This window comes from Oncorhynchus keta, chromosome 7, assembly GCF_023373465.1.
Source record: "Oncorhynchus keta strain PuntledgeMale-10-30-2019 chromosome 7, Oket_V2, whole genome shotgun sequence".
In the NCBI taxonomy this organism is placed as follows: Eukaryota; Metazoa; Chordata; class Actinopteri; order Salmoniformes; family Salmonidae; genus Oncorhynchus; species Oncorhynchus keta.
The window spans coordinates 35,628,019-35,649,315 of NC_068427.1; the positions used below are offsets into that span (position 1 = coordinate 35,628,019).

The following is a 21,297-nucleotide window of genomic DNA, read 5'->3' on the forward strand; positions in this document are numbered from 1 at the left end:
TGTTGTTTTTGTATTTGTATAGTTATTTCATGTATCGCCTTTTTCATTAAAGTCATGAGTAACCACCACGCTGCATTTCGGTCCGACTCTCTTTCTACAAATGAAGAACGCCGTTACAGGTAGCCATTTGACAAGATGTTCAGGAGTCTTATGGCTTGTGCGTAGAAGCTGTTTAGAAGGTTCTTGGACCTAGACTTGGCGCTCTGGAACTGCTTGCCGTGTGGTAGCAGAGAGAACAGTCTATGACTGGAGTGGCTGGAGTCTTTGACAATTTGTAGGGCCTTCCTCTGACACTGCCTGGTAGAGGTCTTGGATGGCAGGAAGCTTGGCCCCAGTCATGTACTGGGCCGTTCAGCATTACCCTCTGTAGTGCCTTGCAGTCGGAGTCAGAGCAGTTGCCATACCAGGTATTGATGCTCTCGATGGTGCAGCTGTAGAACCTTTCGAGGATCTGAGGACCCATGCCAAATCTTTTCAGTCTCCTAAGGGGGAATAGGTTTTGTTGTGCCCACTTCACAACTGTCTTGGTGTTCTTGGACCATGTTAGTTTGTTGGTGATGTGGACACCAAGGAACTTAAAGCTCTCAACCTGCTCCATTGCAGCCACATTGATGAGAATGGGAGCGTGCTCGGTCCTCTTTTTCCTGTAGTCCACAATCATCTCCTTTGTATTGATCACGTTGAGGGAGAGGTTGTCATCCTGGCACCACACGGCCAGGTCTCTGACCTCCTCCCTATAGGCTGTCTCATTGTTGATCAGGCTTACCACTGTCGTGTTGGGGTCATGCCTGGCCTTGCAGTCATAAGTGAACAGGGAGTACAGGAGGGGGCTGAGCACGCACCGCTGAGGGGCCCTTGTGTTGAGGATCAGCATGGCAGATGTGTTGTTACCTACCCTTACCACCTGGGGGCGACCCGTCTGGAAGTCCAGGATCCAGTTTCAGAGGGAGGTGTTTAATCCCAGGGTCCTTAGCTCATTGATAAATTTCTAGGGCACTCTGGTGTTGATGCACATGTCATATTTATTTACTGTTTTTCTATACTATTCTACTGGATCTTAGTCTGTTCCACTCTGACATCGCTAGTCCTACTTAGGTTTGTGTGTATTGGGTTATTGTTGTGTAATTTGTTAGATATTACTTGTAAGATATTACTGCACTGTCGGAGCTAGAAGAACAAGCATTTTGTTACACCCACAATAACATCTGCTAATCACATGTATGTGACCTATAAAATCTGATTTGATATGAGATGTTTTCCTGGATGTGTTAGAATCACTAAATGCACAACACCCCATCAACATACTTTTCACCCAACATATGTGTTTTCTACAGTGTTCCCAAGGGACAAAGTATTTAGGATCACTAAACGTGCATCACCTGTCAACATAGCATTCCCCTACGGTTATATAGCTCAGGGGATAATATGTACAATGAGAAAGATGATCCCATGAATTGACGGTTACACTTTATTTGGATAGTCTATCTGTAGATGCTCTCTACAGACTATTTACAGACTGTCAGTAAAATGTGAACTAACCCTTACCCTAACCATAACTCTAACCTTAACCTTTACCCTTATTCTAAACATTTCCCTAACTGTAGCCTTAGCAAGCGGTTGCTTATCAACAGAGTTATCTGTACACGCTTAAAAAAAAGGTGCTATCTAGAACCTAAAAGGGTATTCGGCTGTCCCCATAGGAGAACCATTTGAAATTCATGTTTTGGTCCCAGGTAGAACCCCTTTGTATTTGTATTTATTATGGATCCCCATTAGATGTTGCCAAAGCAGCAGCTACTTTTCCTGTGGTCCATGAAAAGTAAGGCAGTTTATGCAATTTTTAAAACATTACAATACATTCACTGTGTGCCCTCAGGCCCCTACTCCACCACTATCACATATCTATAGTACTAAATCCATGTGTATGTATAGTGCATATGTTATCTTGTGTGTGTGTGTGTGTGTGTGTGTGTTCCATATAGAACCCATTCCACAATGCATTATACATGGAACCCAAAAGAGTTCTCCTATGGGTACAGCTGAAAAACCCCTTTGGAACCATTTTTGATGAGAGTGTAGAGCATCTACAGGTAGACTATCCAAATAAAGTGTGATCGAATTTAGATACGCTTTAAAGTTTTCTAATGCATATCTATTTTAACCTGCATTTAAACAACAGGTGCCAAGAACAATAGCTGAGACAAGACATATCCATCTTCAATTATCATTTTGCTCAGTGGTGCTTGTTTCTTTATCTCAACCTGTACTTTATAACTTTTGTGACAGCATCATAGTTTGCTTTTTTGGACAGTGTGACCCTCTGTATCTGTTATTTTTTCATCTTGGACACAATAAATGGGTTGTGAAAGAGAAGATGACAGTCGAGGCTCGGAATGCTTTGGCAAGCTTCAAGCCTCTCCCTATCCAGCCCAGAGCCCCACAGTCTATGAGGGCTCTATGACCTACCCTCCTATTCTCCCCCTCCTCCATATCTGCAGGTCCCTCCACTCCATGCTCTCTTGCTGCTTGAAAGAGAGAGAGAGAGAGAGAGAGAGAGAGAGAGAGAGAGAGAGAGAGAGAGAGAGAGAGAGTAATTCTGCATTGGAGTGATTGGCTCACATACAGCTTTGCACTTTCGTGACATTCTCTCAACTAGCTTCATGAGTTAGTCACCTGGAATGCATTTCAATTAACAAGTGTGCCTTGTTAAAAGTTTATTTGTGCAGTTTCTTTACTTTTTAATGCGTTTGTGCCAATCAGCTGTGTTGTGACAAGGTAGGGTTGGTATACAGATGATAGCCCTATTTGGTAAAAGACCAAGTCCATATTACGGCAAGAACAGCTCAAATAAGCGATCCGGAAAATGTCAAGAACTTTAAAAGTTTCTTCAAGTGCAGTCGCAAAAACCATCAAGCGCTATGATGAAACTGGCTCTCTTGAGGACCGTCACAGGAAAGAAAAACCTCTGCGGCAGAGGATAAGTTCATTAGAGTTACCAGCCTCAGAAATTCCAGCACAAATAAATGCTTCAGAGTTCAAGTAACAGACACATCTCAACATCAACTATTCAGAGGAAACTGTGTCAATCAGGCCTTCATGGTCGTATTGCTGCAAAGAAATCACCACTAAAGGACACCAATAAGAATAAGAGACTTGCTTGGGCCAAGAAACATGAGCAATGGACATTAGACCGGTAGAAGAGCGTCTGCTAAATGACTTAAATGTAAATGTAAATGTAGAAATCTGCCCTTTGGTCTGATGAGTCCACATTTTTTATTTTTTGTTCCAACTGCCGTGTCTTTGTGAGACAGAGTAGGTGAACAGATGATCTCCACATGTGTGGTTCCCACCGTGAAGCATGGAGGAGTAGGTGTGATAGTGTGGGAGTGCTTTGCTGGTGACACTGTCTGTGATTTATTTAGAATTCAAGGCACACTTAACCAGCATCGCTACCACAACATTTTGCAGTGATAGGCCATCCCATCTGGTTTGGGCTTAGTGGGACTATCATTTGATTTTCTCCAGGCTGTGTAAGGGCTATTTGACTAAGAAGGAGAGTGACGGAGTGCTGCATATCAGAGGACTTGGCCTCCACAATCACCCGACCTCAATCCAATTGAGATGGGTTTTGGATGAGTTGGACCGCAGAGTCAAGGAAAAGCCGGCAACAAGTACTCAGCATATGTGGGAACTCCTTCAAGACTGTTGGAAAAGCATTCCAGGTGAAGCTGGTTGAGTGAATACCAAGAGTGTGCAAAACTGTCATCAAGGCAAAGGGTGGCTACTTTGAAGAATCTAAAATCTAAACTACATTTTGATTTGCTTAACACTTTTTTGGTTACTACAGGATTCCATGTGTTATTTCATAGTTTTGATGTGTTCACTATTATTCCAAAGTGCAGAAAATAGTTAAAAAAATGGAAACTTGAATGAGTACGTGTGTCCAAACTGTTGACTGGTACTGTATTCTAACAGCTTTTGTCAAGTAAAACAATGTATATTCAAATGACTTTTTTTCTCCCCGATAAAGTTTGATAAAACCTTTCCTTTTCATTTTATTAGAGATATCACACATATTTTAAAGGGAACCTTCAGCCCTTTATCTACATCCCTTTATCTACTTCCCCAGCGTCAGATGAACGCATGAATACCATTTTTATGTTTCTGCGTGCAGTTTGAAGGAAGTTGCCAACTAGAGGAAGTCTATGGTAACTGCTAGCATGCTGGTATATGCCATAGACTTCCAGTCATTGAGCTAACATTAGTTAGCATTGGCCCCATGAATCTACCTCTAACTTCCTTTATACTGGATGCAGAGACATACAAATGGTATCCAGGAGTTCATCTGACTCTGGGAAAGTAGATAAAGGGCTTTATTGTCAAAATCCCAAAGTATCCTTTTAATAAGTCTAATATAATTTATATTTCAACAGGGCAATGCCACAGGACTCAAAGTAAAGCTATTACTCTACATTCAACAGTCCAATTTAGACCTAAAAGTATTCATATTTTTATCAGCCCTTGTAAATAATGGATGTTAAGTACTTCTAGTGGGTCCTCTCTTTCAGATACACCACTGCTTGAATATAATAACCCATATTTACACAGCATGTGTGCTGTCCCTACGCTTTGAACAAAAATATTTTACAGGCATCATAATGACCATGTACAATGGGATAATCGGTTTGTTTATATGATTTGTAGTGATATATTAACTAAGTTAAAAACAACAGTCCATATTACATTTGAATAATTTAGCAGGCACTCTTATCCAGAGCAACTTGGGTTAAAGCATCCCAGTTAATGTTCTCTTCCACAAGAGAGTTTGCCAACAGTGCAAACTATAGAAGAAACAAAATCAAAGGTATGGACAATACTTTTCAGTCAATCTGGCCTCAGACACACAATCTGGCCTCAGCTGCATCCCTTAAAACAATGCCACCAGATACGTACAACTCAGCAATTAGATAACGGCACACTCAGTGGGATGATTTAAATCAATTAGCTGTGCTTTCGCGTCCTAGAGCTTACAGGGATATGTTATGGTAGGTGTTATTGTGGGGTGAGATATATCTGTGTTTATTGAATATCTAATGCTAGACAGATTTTTTTTATAAACAGGTGTATTTTAACATCACTATTCAATACAATGTAAAAAAAAGTAAACATGCATCTAATATCAATGCCATTTAGCAGACACTTTTAACCAAAGCGACTTCCAGTCATGGGAACCACAACACTGGCGGTACAAGCCCCATGCTCTACTAACTGAGCCATACACGGCCAAGTCTGACATGATGGACCTGAAAAGTAAAGAGTGGGAAAAATCCATAAGAATTACAATCGACTTCCTTTACCCATCAAATCGTTCACCCCTCACACTCTTGTGGGCCAGGCAGGTGCCTTGACGTGCAGCGAGTCAGTAATATACAACAAGGATGGGAAAGAGTCTACAAAAACCTCACTTATCATTTTTTCAACATCTGCTACCGCAGCAGGTCACTGCCTCCCTCAGAGCTGGGAGCTGGCAGGAGCCTCCATGTCTGATGGGAGATTTAGACCAACAGTGTGATTATAGCTGCAGCCAGCACCCAGCGTGCCAGGAATGGCCAGGCCACACAGAGCCATACTGTTGGATACTACTGACTCTCTATTACCCAGAGGCTGCAGCAGCAGGGAGAGGATTCCACATGTCCTCCCAGTCTTTCATTTTTAGAGGGAGAAATGCCATTCAACAAGCCCCTAGAGGGCCTTGTCGTTGGACCGACTAGGCTGTAAATGGCAGGATGAGATTGGCATAGAGAAACAGAGAGATAATACTAAGCTACTGAGCTCGGCTGGATCTGCTGTGGAGAACAAAGAGCAGTTGGATTGTGGAACGGATGGAGGATTATGTTACCAGAGAACACAAGCGAACCTGTTTGTCTGGCACGTGGAACACAGGCTGTGTATGTACCATGAGTAATGGTGCATGGAAATGGCCAGTGGATGAGTGATGAGTCAGATATGTCCACTGATTCCATGGCGGGCACACAAAGTGCCCCTCCAACCATGCATGCCTGAGCACATCTGAACAAACAAGTTACATCAATCCCTCTCACCTCTCCCTGGGTGGCTATAAGACTGAATTGTTCACAGGGGCAACATTTTTGTTGGGCTAGGGATTAATTTGGTTGAAATTTATTGACCGGAACTGTTACGCATTGTTCAAGATCAGAACAACAAGGCTAGCGACAGTCTTTCTGTGGTGATCAAAGACAGGGATTGAGGGACAAACCAATCACAACCCGCATATGAAAGAAAGACACCAATAAGTGAACCCTACAGGACTCGTATCTGTCCATTCACTAGTCTAGGTATGTTCTAGATGTAGAACCGTAAGCGCTTGGAGCCAGATTTGCATGTCAATGAGTTATGTTACGAATAAAGTTTTATTCAAAGGGGATCTGGCTATACAGGGAAGAAGACTGTTCATTCATTGGATAGGCTACATGTGTCTTATGGCTTTTTCATATGTAGTTTATTAGAGTTCTTTCTAGGGACAGAGCCCAGGCTTTACAAAGTGCTCATAATAAAACAGATTCATGAACCTTGTCAATGATATAATTTGTTACCCATGATTTCCCGAACCATTTCTACAAGGCCAGCATAAAACCCCTCTGACAATAGCCAGATATATGACCAGACTGGAGCTGAAGAGCAAATCATTCTCACCCTTGGTTTCCACTTTTAAGAAAAATAGAAAGTGATCCACATTAGGGGTGGGTGGGGGTTTTAAGGACTGGGGATCAGTGAAGATCCTCAGAGGAAGGGAAGGACCATCCTACTTAGTGAATTTCATAAAATAGTGTACATTAAAAAAAATATTTTTAGATAGAACTATACTAGATATGTCACCAAAATAATTGATTAAAACACTGTTTTGCTATGAAGGTCTACAGTAGCCTCGACAGCACTCCGTAGGGTAGCATCATGGTGTAGCTGGAGGACAGCTATTTTCCGTCCTCCTCTGTGTACATTAAACCTAATTATAACGACTTCCAGAGGACGTCCTCCAACCTATCAGAGCTCTTGCAGCATGAACTGACATGTTGTCCATTCAATCAAAGGATCAGTGAATAAATATAGTACTGAAAGAATAAACTGCAGCTAGCTAGCACTGCAGTGTGTAAAATGTGGTGAGTAGTTGACTCAAAGAGAAAGACAATAGTTGCACAATTTTGATCAAATTAATTTCTCCAGAAAATATCATCACATCATTGTTTCATCCATAACTTACACTTCAATAAATCATGGTACTTTAATATTATCCAAATACAGAGAAACACATTTTCATTCACATGGGTTTATGTTTCTATCCCATTTTTCCCTATGTATAGATGAGCAGCCTTCAGTGACACTGATGCAGACAGGCTGTGTTGTGCTGTGCCTGGCTACACTATGCCTATGCAGGCCCTGTAGATAATAATGTGAATATGACTCTGGATCTTTTTGATTCTGTCCAGGGGATGATAGAATCAATAAGAGCAGGAGTATGATGACGCTTGCTAAGTGGAAAAGAGATCATGATGAGGGGAGGCGGACAGGGATCCTGAGCTCTGGGTTTGCTGTTCGATTTCCATTTTTCTCCCTTTCCTTTGATGCACTTTATGGGCTAACTGAGTGGTACTGTGAGAGCTTTCCTCCTCAGATGTATTTCCACAGCACAAGTACATCATACTTCTGCTGGGTTTAGTATTGTTGTAGACAGCAGACCTATGTTCATACCTCATCTCAGTTGTTCTTTCAGTAATACTGGAGGCAGGACTACATACACTTCAGATGGAGTGCACCAAGCTGTGTCAAACTACTGTCCTCTATTCTGATTCAAATCACAAATTGGAGAGAGAGTAGCCAGACATGGGGAGGACTATCCACTGTCCAAGTAAATAACTCTAATATGTATCTTTACTGTTCATCAACTCTATTCACACTCCTGGAGTATCAAATCCAACATAGAGGAAAGGACATGAATAAGATATAGTGCAGGTAATTGCTCATCAGACTGAACTTGATAAGGTGGCTACTCACAGCAGTGCAATCAGTTTGGTTTCATCAAACACCCTGCTGCATTAATCAATGGATCACTCAGACACACTCATCACCACCACACCATCAGTATGGCTATCACCGTTCACTCCTCAAGGTCACAAATACAGACATGTTCGGACTATTTGTAGCTAAGCATTCAACAGTTTGTATCTACAATAACCATTCAACAGTTGTCTTCCTTCTCAATGGATGTCATGTAATGTAACACACTTCAGCAACATAAAATTTACATTTACACAAGGTCAGAAATATAGTAGTTTTCAGTTTTCAGTTTGCAATGTTTTTTATTTATTCTCAAAACAGGTGTGTAATGTAACCCACTTTACCATCATACAATCTAATCGACAGGTAATTAAATCCTCAATGTAAACACATGTTTTGTCATGTTTGACACTTTTGTAGCTAAACATTCAACAGTTGTTTTCTCAAAGTGTGCCATGAAGACCTCATCACCAATGTACAATTGACAGGTTATCAAATATGCTAAATGTATTGATAATATCTTAGCAGTTCTCGAAATCATTCAACTGTTGTCAAAAGACAACATCTCAATGCACGTAATTTAAACCACATCAGCAACATACTGTGTTGACAGGTAGAAGATATAGGGTAGCTACAGTGACATCACATGGCACTTGTAATAAATGAATTCATAAAACTACCTGATTGATGTGGCTAATTCAATATACATTAGAGTTCCTATAAAATGTCTGGCTCCTAATGATAGAAGTGAGACTCAAATCCTCTCAAAATCTGGAGATAGGCCAGAGTTCAGCCACATCAAATAGTAGCCCCCACATCAAATAGCAGCCCCCCTCCCTCCATAGCAGCACTTTACTGTACAGATTCATGTTGATAGCAGGGGAGAAAAATGCCAGGGGACGGAACTGGGAGCAGCACTGGACCAAGAGCAGTCAGTCCGTCTGTCCTCCCTCTTGGTAGTGCAGTTGCCATGGTGACAGAGGGGTGCAGATAATCGGCCGTTGTGTTATAACTCCAAGGGACTGAATTACCATTCAGTGTGCTGTGTGGCGGGTGTTGATGGAGTGGTCATCATTGGAGGTAATGAATGCACTTAGCCTTCACACACACATTCACACACTAATCACCCTGTCCTTTGAGCCTGTTTCATACCACAGATAAGATGTCACAACTGGTGATTGACTTGTTAGGTCATGGACCACTCAAACCCTGGAAATATGACAGCTTTGTCACTTAAATCCCTTCATGTGAGTTAAGGGAAATGTTCCAACAGGTGTCTTGCTTAAGCACTAGCTGTATCGTGCTGAAGTCTGATGTTAGCGCCATTACCAAGCTGAGATTTCAGAAACTCAAAGAATTATTTTGAAATGGAAATTCGCCCCCTTTATTTTATATTGATTTACATTTGATATAAAAGTACTTACATTTAATACATTTCTTCAAAATACAAGCAGCCAAACAACATACAAATCCAATAGAAAATTATAAAATGTGTTATATCTATCGTCTGTCCTTTTCTGAAAGTGACAGAAAGTATCTTTATAATTATCTAAAGTAACTTTGTAGCCATAGAGTCGTGTTAAATTATTTTCCGTGTTCACATCCTTATGCTGTAAAGTTGATACAGATATGTTGTTGGAACAAGAGACCTACTAAAATACGGATGTCTGTGATTCTCTTCTCATAACATTCATGTTGAGTTTCAATCATTTCTGTGATAGAAACAGAACATCTTAGATGGAATATACATTTCAGTCACCTCAGTAAAATATCTTCTACTTGTAGCAGAGCAAATATATATGTTTGGAATTATTACATGATATAATACTGTAAAGAACTGAATTAGATGGTTAACGGAAAATAATCCTCTTAAAACTAACCTTGGCCACTTCTGGATTGTATCCATCTTGGCTGAATCAAACGGTACAAACACAAGGACAGAAAACAAGCTTCATTGTTCAGGTATGAAGCCATGAAATTATAACATGTTATTGTGAAGATTAACAGTTCTTGTTCTGGGGAAATCAATGACAATGGAAACCATGGCACATAAAACTTTGACCAATCTCACACTGTTCTTGTTTTTATAAGATGATATATAATTTATTGAGAAAAATATATATAGAACTGCTTTAGATCTGTATACTGCACCAAAATAACAAGTTGTTGGTTCCACTGAGGCCCCAATTAAATTAGATCTGTTTTAGCCAACATCTGCATAGCTGATATTTTGACAGTGTCTGAGGTAAATCTGCGTGAGCACTGTAAAATCCACAATCGACACCAAAGCGGACATTGCCATTGGCTGCACAGAGTCAAATGAAGAGAAATCCCATGCAACCTTGTTAACAAGTTCAAACTCTGGAATGTGAGGCTGATGGACTACCTTCATTATTTTGTTTAATGATGATTCATTTGAAGGTCATTATTTTTATATAGCCTACACTTTCCCGTTCTGAACGAATGGGATGAATTTGGCTTTGTGACAATGATCACAAGAGAAGCCGCTCACTGATTTCAGATTCAACACAGTCCCACCTCTGACACCAACAAAACATCAGCTAAGTGGGTGTGGGCTATTGCCGGTTAACGCTTTATCTGATTATATCTCGGCCTAAAAAGAGACAGACATATACAGGTTCAGAAATAAGTACTGTATCAATCTTGACGTTTGTTTACAACAGAAGAGTTCCGGTGTTAAGTTATTTTGCAAATCAGCAGCTTTACTTCAGTGTCATTCAATATATACTAAATAGTGCTGTATAACGAATGTTCGACAAACAGAAAGCAAACAACGGAAACTAAAATGTTTAAATCATTCAGCACACAACTGAAGAGGTAATGCTGATGCTAAAAACCAACAAACCTAACCGAGAGGACAGGAGCCTGATAGGAAATAGAAAATTCTTATTTTCCTTGTTTTTATACATTTGTACACTGTCGTATAAAAGGAGTAGAAAGTGTAGTCAGGCTATGCGGCGGTTTCGCGAATTGTCCCCTCTAGTTTCTTTGGGAGTAGCCCTCTCCTTTCGTCTATGTTGATGACCGGTTTGCGACAGTTCTGTCCGTCAAGGTAGATCTTTGCATACACTGGGTTGGAATAGTTCAAGGGCTGCATTGAGGAAGTACAAATGCTGTTAGATATTTGACAGGCACATCATATTCGCACAGCTCTCAACAATGCATAAGAAAATAGCCTACATAATCTGGTGCCCTGTATGATGACAATATCCTACAGTACTATCTGTAACTTATTATAACTTACTGTGACTTAAAAGGATACTTCTGGATTTTGTCAATATGCCCTTTGTCTACTTCCCCATAGTCAGATGAGCTTGTGGATACCATTTTTATGTTTCAGTGTCCAGTATGAAGGAAGTTAGAGGTAGGTCCATGAGCCAATGCTAACTAGCATTGCGCAATGAGTGGAAGCCTATGGGTATCTACAAGCATGATAACAGATACCCATAGACTTCCAGTCCTTGCACTAAAGCTAGTTAGCAATTGTGCTAGCGCTAGTTAGCAACTTACTTCAAACTGCATGCAGAGATGAAAATGGTATCCACAAGTTCAAATGACTCTGAGGAAGTAGATAAAGGGCTTTTTTTTGCCAAAATCCCAAAGTATCCCTTTAAAAAAGGTTTCTGATATGTTGCTCTGCAATACACACAGTATAGCAATATTATTTCTCGACACAGAGATAACAGACAACTTTGGCATTTCTATGTTTATGTTAGAGAAGGTTAAAGATGAAGAACACAGCTAAGACTGTAAGGTTGTTATTGCAAGGTAGCAGGAAAGAATAGGATATAGCTCATGCACATTAGCCCAAGCAACATAATTAAATGTGCAGTCACAGGGTTTACTCCTAATATGCATTAACAATGAGATTTTCCAACGCAATATTTTTTCCAATTTGGTTGTAGCATATATTCAGAAGAGGTAAATGTTACAAGTGCAACAATACTTTTCCTTTTTAAATACGTCAAGATGAATTTAATCATATCTAAAACCACAAAAATGCACTGAAAGTGCTATTCAGCTTCCTTTTTATTGACAAGTCCGCAGGTTTCCTTCCAAAAGGAGATTTACAAACGTTCTACACCTCACGTATGTTCCTTCTATAGTGAATGGCATAACAGCATGCCTTCCCCTGTAAGAGGTTGGTTGTCTAAACTAAGGGGAAGGATGGGAGAAATCACCTGTCCAGGTATCACCTCCTTGGGAACAGCATGTATGCCCAGGGTGCGAGGGTCACTGGACTTCACACACCAGCCCTGCAAACACACAAGTTCTGCCAATGTTCACCATGCCACAAGGCCAAGCTGTTCTCAACCAACATACTGTACACTTTACCACAAGTGTATATGGATATAATCCAACTGAAAACCTATTATATATCAACATCAGTGAGGAACTTAAAATCATGTGATGATTAGAAAATGAGATCAACAATTGTCCATCCATATTTGGTTTTAGAACTTAGATTGAGGATTCAAATTCAACAAAAAACCATGGCACCTACAGTATTCCCTGATATGATAAAGAAACACTATAGTGGAGTTAGCTACTTGTGATTCAGTTCAGCCTCTACCTTTCTAATGCAAAGGGATCCAGGTGGGACTGACACTACCAGATGTCAAAGTTGGCATGGCGAGGAGCAAACGCATTAAGCTTGAAGTGGTAGCAGGCAAGTTAGATAACAAGATAGATCAGTAAAGTTGTTATGATTTATTTGGTATTCGGGGCGTTAGTGCGTGTTGAGGCCCCTGAAGAAAATGAGTCAACAGAAGATAAAATGTTCCCTTGGTACAGAGCGCCTGAATAATGTTTCTCTCCACATACCTGAGATTTGTGCTCCATCTGTTAAAGTAACTACACATCTATATCAGATCATACCGTGGACAGAAAGTCTGGTAGAATTTGTATTTGGTATGCCACATGAGGAGATGCTAAAGCCTAATTTTGTTAATTAATCACACTACTGATTACATGACTATGATACCAATAATGGATGGATGATGGTTGCATACTGATGGATTAACAGATGAGACTAAAATGTTGTCTCTGTAAATTATATTATCCCAAATAAATATAGAAACACAAAAAGATTTTCCTTTGAGGTACACTCTTACAATATTCAACCAAACAGAGTTTTTGCATTTTGTTTTTGCCTAAAATGTTATGACGCACAAAATAAATGGTGGATTTTGTACATAGTCTTCCAATACAAACCTTATGAGGGTCCAGTGTAAAGTTTGGTCGCAAAAGGCTGCCAGCATCTGCATGGTTGTCGTGGTCGACCTCATACATGTTGTAGGTAGGATTTCCTATCTCCACATTGATCCCTCCATTCGTCATGGGCTGCCTCGTCACCCTCTTCCCCCTGGGAGGAGGAGGACAACTGACACTCATTATCATTTGATAATTAATGGTATGTTGTACAGTCCCTGCAACTAGTTATCACAGTCTCACGTTAGCATTAGTCGTTCATTTATGTTTCTTAAACGTCAAATTTTGAAGTTGTTCCAAACATCAAATTTCAAAATGTTTAAGGTTAAGTTTAGGCAATAACTCAGAATATTTAAGGTTAGGGTTAAGTTTAGTAAAAAAAACTCTGAAATCTTAAGGTTAGGCATTAAAACCACTTACAGATAGGGGGCAATATTTTCACTTTGGATTAATTGCATGCCCATCGTGAACTGCATCAAAATCTGTCCTAAATTGCTAATATATGCATATTATTATTAATATTGGACAGAAAACACTCTGAAGTTTCTAAAACCGTTTGAATTATGTCTGTGAGTATAACAGAACTCACAGGTCAGGCAATCTTCCAAACAAGTTAGGGGCAACTCTGACGTCATCGCCCCCTCCCAACAAGTTATGGATCTGTAAACACTTCCTACGTCTTCCACTAGATGTCCTCATTCAGTAGAAAGTGTAATGGAGCATTTGCTGTGAACTTTGCCCTAATGGGAGGGAAAGTAGTCGGTGTCGCAAGAGAATGCCATTTTGTTGTGGCGCATTTCTCTTTGAGTGCTACGGCTGTTCCAATCAGCCCCAGATGAAAACGAATGATCCGGTTGGAATGTTATTGGATATATATGATTATAACATCCTGAAGATTGATTCTGCACTTAGTTTGACCAGTTTCTTCGACCTGTAATATGTCTTTTGGAAATTTTCATGCAAAGTTATCCTGGACCAGAAGTCATTTTTTGGGCATGTCAGCTGAAAGTGATAGCAAATGCTGCTACTTGGACACTAGAATTGAACATTATGGAACAAAACTATTTATTGTTGAACTAGGACTCCTTGCACTACATTCTGATGAAATATCATCAAAGGTAAGGGAATATTTATGTTGTAATTTTGTATTTCTGTTGACTCCAACATGGCGGAGAAATATTGTTAAGTCTGAGCGCCGTCTCAGATTATTGCAATGTTAGGCTTTTTCCGTAACATAAAAAAAAATGTGACACAGCGGTTGCATTAAGAACCCGTGTATCTTTAATTATATGTAGAACATGTATCTTTAGTCAAAGTTTATGATGAGTATTTCTGTTATCTGGCGTAGCTTTCTATAATTCCTCCGGATATTTTGGAGGATTTTCTGAACATGGCGTCAATGTAAACCGAGATTTATGGATCTAAAATGCATATTATCGAACAAAACATAAATGTACTGTGTAACATGTCATATGACTGTCATCTGATGAAGATTTTCAAGAGGTTAGTGATAGATTTTTTAAAATCCTGCTTTTGTGATTTTATCTTTTGCTGGAAAAAATGGCTACGTTTTTTCTTTGGTTTGGTGGTGGTCTAACATAAATATATGTTGTGTTTTCGCTGTAAAACATTTTAAAAATCTGACATGCTGGGTAGATGAACAAGGTGTTTATCTTTCATTTGAGGTATTGGACTTGTTAATGTGTGGAGGTTAAATATTTCTAAAGAATATTTTTGCATTCCCTGCGCCACCTTTTCAGCTGAACGGGGGGTGGAGTTCCCTGGGGGGAACCTCTCGCCTTAACTTAACTCTGAATGGTTAAGGGTTAAGGTTTGGAATAGGTTTAAAACAAGAACAACTTTCTATCGCTGGATTTCAATTTGCAACCTTTGGAATCAGAGGCAGGTGCTTACTTACATACATCCGCCATCCCCATCCACAACACCCTAGCAAAACCTAAATCTACTTTAAGGTAACAGTGCTCATGGTTTCCCCTAGTGGTCGGTCTACATGTCATTGCCAGACATCCTCAAACACGGATGTTGAATACTGGCTTGTATCACGGGTGACCTGGCTGGTACCTGAGATCACCAGCCACATCAACATTTCAATTGATTTTAATACTTTATTGTCACTTCTGAAAATGTGTCTGGTGATCACAAAATCTAAATCACAACACATGCACACACACTTATACACATATCACAGGACACACCAGCAAGCATATTTACTTATTAGGCTAAACATAGTGTACCTCTGCCTTCTTTTGCAGATGAAAATGCCCGCCACCACCGTTGTGATCAAGATCACCAGCAGGACCAGAGGTACGATGATGGCTATGCTCCCTGAAACAGAGAAGAGAAAGAATTAAACTGCTTTAGCATTTTGGATTGCTGTTAGTGTTATCACAGTCTCATTGCAAGAGTTAACATGTAGCCTAGTGGTTAAGAGCGTTGGGTCAGTAACTGAAAGGTTGCTGGTTCAAATCCCAGAGCCGACTTGGTGAAAAATCTGCCGATGTGCCCTTCGAGCAACGCACTTAACCCTAGTTGCTCCTCTAAGTTGCTCTGGATAATAGCGTATGTAAAATGTCATCCAATGAGCTTTCTTGAACAGCCAAAGCAGATGGGGGTATATATTACATCAGTAGACAATCCATCTGACCACAACCATAAGGCTAACTAGAGGATGGGTTGTAAGCCGTGTATGACGCTGGGTGAGTCATTTGACTTCTGCACTCACCTCCACTGGTGTTGTCTGATCTGCTGCTCTTGGGGGCGGGCCTTTCACACTGTGTGCCTGCCCAATTGACTGAACACCTGGAACAGACCAATCAGAGAGGAGAAAACAACCATAGTCTTTAGCTCTCTCTACCTTAATCAACACATAAAACAAGTGCTATGGGAACAGACACTCAGCCATGGATAACATTTTTACAGATTTTCTTAGAGAAACCCGTTTTGTATAGAAGACATCTAAAAGTAGTGCTGGTTAGAAAACAGAGTCAGTAGATTAACAGGATTAATATTCTGCAGAAAACACTATATAAATATGGAGTCATCTGGTTTGTTGTTTGGATGGGGTGCAATGGGAGTGATGAATGACTAGTTAGGAGGTGATTTCTTATTGGGCGTGATTGATTCTGAGGTGTATGTAAAGCATGAGCGATCTGACCACTGCAACTGGTTGGTGATGGAAGGAATGAAATTACACTAAATTACATGCACTCCACGAAATCACAACACCAAATGATCAGGAATAAGAATTGCATCCCACGCATGTAGACAATGAATCATCATTCCCTTATGGAAAAAATGTCACAGCACAAACAATCATGCATTTTAATGGAGGGGTGTTACAAATGAATCATCCTTTCTGATGGGTAAAATATAAAATAAAATATTGTTAGGGAAAATACTAGGTAAGATCTGATGAGCGGATGTGTAAAGGGTAATGTAATCTATTTAAGCATACCCCCGTAAAACTGACTATCCTACCGATCCTTAACTTCAGCAAGTCATTTACAAAATACCCTCCAACACTCTACTCAGCAAACTGGATGCAGTCTATCACAGTGCCATCCGTTTGGTCACCAAAGCCCCATATACCACCCACCCCTGCAACCTGTATGCAGGTCATCTGGCCCCAGGTCATCTATAAGTCTTTGCTAGGTAAAGCTCCGCCTTATCTCAGCTCACTGGTCACGATAACAACACCCACCAGTAGCACATGCTCCAGCAGGTATATATCACTGGTCATCCCCAAAGCCAACACCTTACATCACCCTCACTAACTTTAAACATCAGCTATCTGAGCAGCTAACCGATCGCTGCAGATGTACACAGCCCATCTGTAAATAGCCCATCCAATCTACCTATCTCATCCCCATATTGCTTTCATTTACTTTTTTGCACACCAGTATGTCTACTTGCACATCATCATCTACACATCTATCACTCCAGTGTTAATTTGCTAAATTGTAATTACTTCGCTACTATGGCCTATTTATTGCCTTACCTCCTCACGCCGTTTGCACACACTGTATATAGACTTTTTTTCCATTGTAATATTGACTGTACATTTGTTTATTCCATGTGTAACTCTGTGTTGTTGTTTGTGTCACACTGCTTTGCTTTAGCATGGGCAGGTCGCAGTTGTAAATGAGAACTTGTTCTCAACTGGCCTACCTGGTTAAATAAAGGTAAAAAAAACCACAAAAAAACTATCTCTGACATGCTTGTGAATGGATTTATTTCAGAGCTACAGCAAAGTCCATGCAAGTCCCAAGTCCACATTTTCTGCCTGTTAACACACTCTTAACACATTAATCACCAACATTTGGGGCGGCAGGGTAGCCTAGTGGTTAGAGCATTGGACTAGTAACTAGTTCAAATCCCCGAGCTGACAAGGTACAAATCTGTCGTTCTGCCCCTGAACAGGCAGTTAACCCACTGTTCCTAGGCCGTCATTGAAAATAAGAATTTGTTCTTAACTGACTTGCCTAGTAAAATAAAGGTAAAATAAAATAAATAAATAAAAATGCATTGATCACAACAGGTCCCCTATATTCACAATCAGACAGCACTTGAATGGCATGTCAGCTCAGGCTGTATGACATGCAGTTAGTTAGCAGTGAGTTGAAGAGGGAGTAAATACTCTATTAGAGGTGAGAAAGTGTTATATAGACCATCACAATGACTGAAATGGAGGTGAATGACGAGAGGTGGGAGGGTGAGACCTCTGGAACAGCCATATAGAGCATCACACTGGCTGAAATGGAGCTGAATGACGAGAGGTGGAAGGGTGAGACCTCTGGAACAGCCACAGGAAGTGATGTAGGAAGGGACCTACTTGCAGCGGGGTTTGTTAAGGGCAGTGATAGTGCACATCCCGTCATTCTGACAGAAGTAATCACATGGGTTGGCCAGCTCATCACAACGTTGGTTCTTGAACCCTGACGTGCAGCTGTAAAACAGTGTGGTGGAGTGATAGAGATAAAAACAACCAGGCAGATGGACATCTTTCAACATGGCAACAAACAAAATACTACATAGATTTGTTCTAAGATATTATTTATGTCTGTATCATTCATGATGAATAAATTAATCTAAAACTAAACTACAGTAGAAATGTTATGTTTAGCTAAACTAATGACAGCTACATCCATTTAGGTAAAAAAATATATATGTTTTTTCAGAATGTTATACATTCGCAAGCTTATTTACGGTATCTATAAACAAAATGAACAGAAACATGATTAGTTAGGAACATGTTGATCTCGATAATTCATCAAAACAATTGTAATGCCCACTTTATGTTTATATACACGTAGAATATTTACTGGCGGAACACACTGATCAGTTTTGAAAATCCCTTGGACCTTTAAGACAGTTTTCTGCTAATTACCATCTCAATGATATTTCTGCTTGTGGAGTTTCTGGGGTGGCTTGGATGATATACTAATTTACTCTGTTATAGTTTAAGGTCAAACATTATGATTTCTTGACACAGGCATATCCATCATCGCAACTAATCTCTATGCCTCGCAGCCAATGAATAAACCACATTATCTAGATCTGTTAACCGTGTGGAAAACGAGATGGGATCATTTGCATAGAAATTGATTATATCCCTTGAATCGTGCCAGTCACGGCCACACATTTAATTGTAACTACAATGGACAATAGGACAGTAAAAAGATAGCGCAACAAGGTTTGTCTTTTCAGATGGATTTCCAATCATCTTTGTGGGGAGGTCTTTAACATTGAACCACACCTGATAATAGCAGAGCTGAAATTAATATTTGTGGACCACCAGAAGCGCAGAGCATTCTCTTTCCTGGATGATTCCCACAGGTCTCTGAGAGCCAGTCGATTGTCCTCTACCAGTCATTGCCATTGAGTTCCTGCCGCTCATAGCGTGTATAACACTGTTCTTACCACTGAAGATCAAAATACAAAATTGTTCTCCTGAAACCTACCACCGAGAAGAAGCACACCGACAAATGAACAGTGTGATATGTTCTGAACAGTAATGTTTCAGTAGTTTCAGTTACCTTCCAATGTCTGTAGCTGTACCTCACGCAGAGATTTATTACTTCTACTCTGCCACAGAGGGCTAGCTTTCAAAAGATCTATACCCACAGCCAGGTGTGACTCATTTTCTTATTGAGCCCTAACATCCTGCCTCCTGCTATGACATGGCCTGCATCCACTGGTGTCAAACATTCTCTTTACTTAGGATCTTAGTCCTGTGTAAAAAAAAAAGAAGAAAAACAACTCCCCACTTATTTAAAAAAATAAAATCATTACAATAAAATACCAATGAGTTTTGGTTCCATTATAGGCCAGCCTTCCTGGCATAACTGAATGGTAATGAAGTACAAATAGAGAGCATTCTTAAACTATTGTTATTCCGGGCTATTGCTAGTAGTTACTGTACTTACTGACAGAAGGGCAGGTTGGTGTCAGGGTCCAGGTGGCAGGTACCTCCGTTGTAACAGTAGCCATCACATAGTTTACAGCTGGGTGCTATCCTGCCATTAGTACAGCTGGAGGAAAATAGAGGAAAGTTGGTGTCACTGATGGTTGGCCCACGGTTTATGTCTTTCTTACATTGTTTGGAAATGTAAGACTACGGATTATCCGTAGTGATTAAGGCCTATTTTCTGTTGTCAAATGCATTGAAATATTTTTTTAGGCCTCTCTTTATGTAGTCTTGTCTCCATTGACATATATTTGGACAAAACCTTTTACCTTTTGGTAGGCCGTCATTGTAAATAAGAATTTGTTCTTAACTGACTTGCCTAATTAAATAAAGGTTCAATAAAATAAAATAAATAAAAACTTTAACCATCGAAAATACGTCGGTAAAATCTTTGGATGGAAGACTATTCAACTACAGTATATCAAGCATTAGCTCTACACAGTAAAACCATGAAACATGTGACACGTTTATAACCTAAACGTCAGTGTTTAAAACTTCAACATTAGATTTGCCAGTAAGAGTTCTCATCTTAAACACAGATGTTTAGAATGCAAGATTAATGCATGTTGACTTCGGTCGCGAGTTGTACAGTGTTTCCTCCGACACATTGGTGCGGCTAGATTCCAGGTTAAGTGAACAGCGCAGCTTGGCAGGGTCATGTTTCGAAGGACAAGTGGCTCCCGATCTTCGACTCTCCCGAGTTGGTACAGGAGTTGCAGAGATGGGACAAGACTGTAACTACCAATTGGATATCACGAAAAAGGGTTAAGAAATGTGTGATTTTCTTTTATTCAGATCAGCGTTAAGAATGTCTGTTACCTTATCTACATTTCTTCCCAACTGAACATTTGATTCAAGAAAGCTTTTCAATCGGGTGATGTTGTTACTCGAATTCATTTCTGAAAACAGATTTTTAGAATAGGTTGTTTTAAAATATATGTTTCCTCATGCACATTGATTGATTAATGGATCTTATACTATAGAAAGATAAATAACTAAACATTTTCAAAAACTAATGCAATCTGTAAGGGGTTGGAATTGTTGTTGGACTTGTTGTTATTGAGATGGTTGTTCCAGTTTAGATGGTTTCGGTAATCTAGTTATTAAGTAGTTCACCACAGCAGTCACACTTAGTGTAGCTTGTGGGTGATAAAATTTTCCAACTGTTGGCTATCCTTCCTCTGACAAGATTCCGATAGGAATTACTGATAATTTCAGTAACAAGCATATTGTCACTTGGAGGTCTGATGTTGCCCATGTGCCAGGATTTTGAGACCACAATGTTGATGATAATTAGGCCTAAACTAAATGTCTTATGAAAAGCATTATACAGTGCCTTTGGAAAGTATTCAGACCCCTTGACTTTTTCCATATTTGGTTACGTTACAGCCTTATTCTAAAATTGATTAAATTGTTTTTTTTTCTCCTCATCAATTTACACACAATACTTCATAATGACAAAGCAAAAACAGGTTAAGAAATGTTTGCTAATTTAGGAAAAATAA

At 39.9% G+C, this 21,297-nt stretch overlaps 1 protein-coding gene across 1 annotated transcript in view; it reads right to left on the minus strand.

Moving 5' to 3' along the window:
• Positions 1-8,924: 8,924 nt before the first annotated feature.
• Positions 8,925-21,297, minus strand: part of LOC118385852 (low-density lipoprotein receptor-related protein 1B-like) — a 359,442-nt gene continuing 347,069 nt past the window's right edge. The window contains exons 86-91 of the mRNA XM_052521799.1: positions 19,752-19,856; positions 16,049-16,125; positions 15,561-15,651; positions 13,309-13,459; positions 12,276-12,350; positions 8,925-11,185 (exon numbers count right to left, since the gene is read on the minus strand). Coding sequence (XP_052377759.1) covers positions 11,045-11,185; positions 12,276-12,350; positions 13,309-13,459; positions 15,561-15,651; positions 16,049-16,125; positions 19,752-19,856 — 640 coding nt within the window. The 3' untranslated portion in view covers positions 8,925-11,044. The remainder of the gene's footprint in view (positions 11,186-12,275; positions 12,351-13,308; positions 13,460-15,560; positions 15,652-16,048; positions 16,126-19,751; positions 19,857-21,297) is intronic.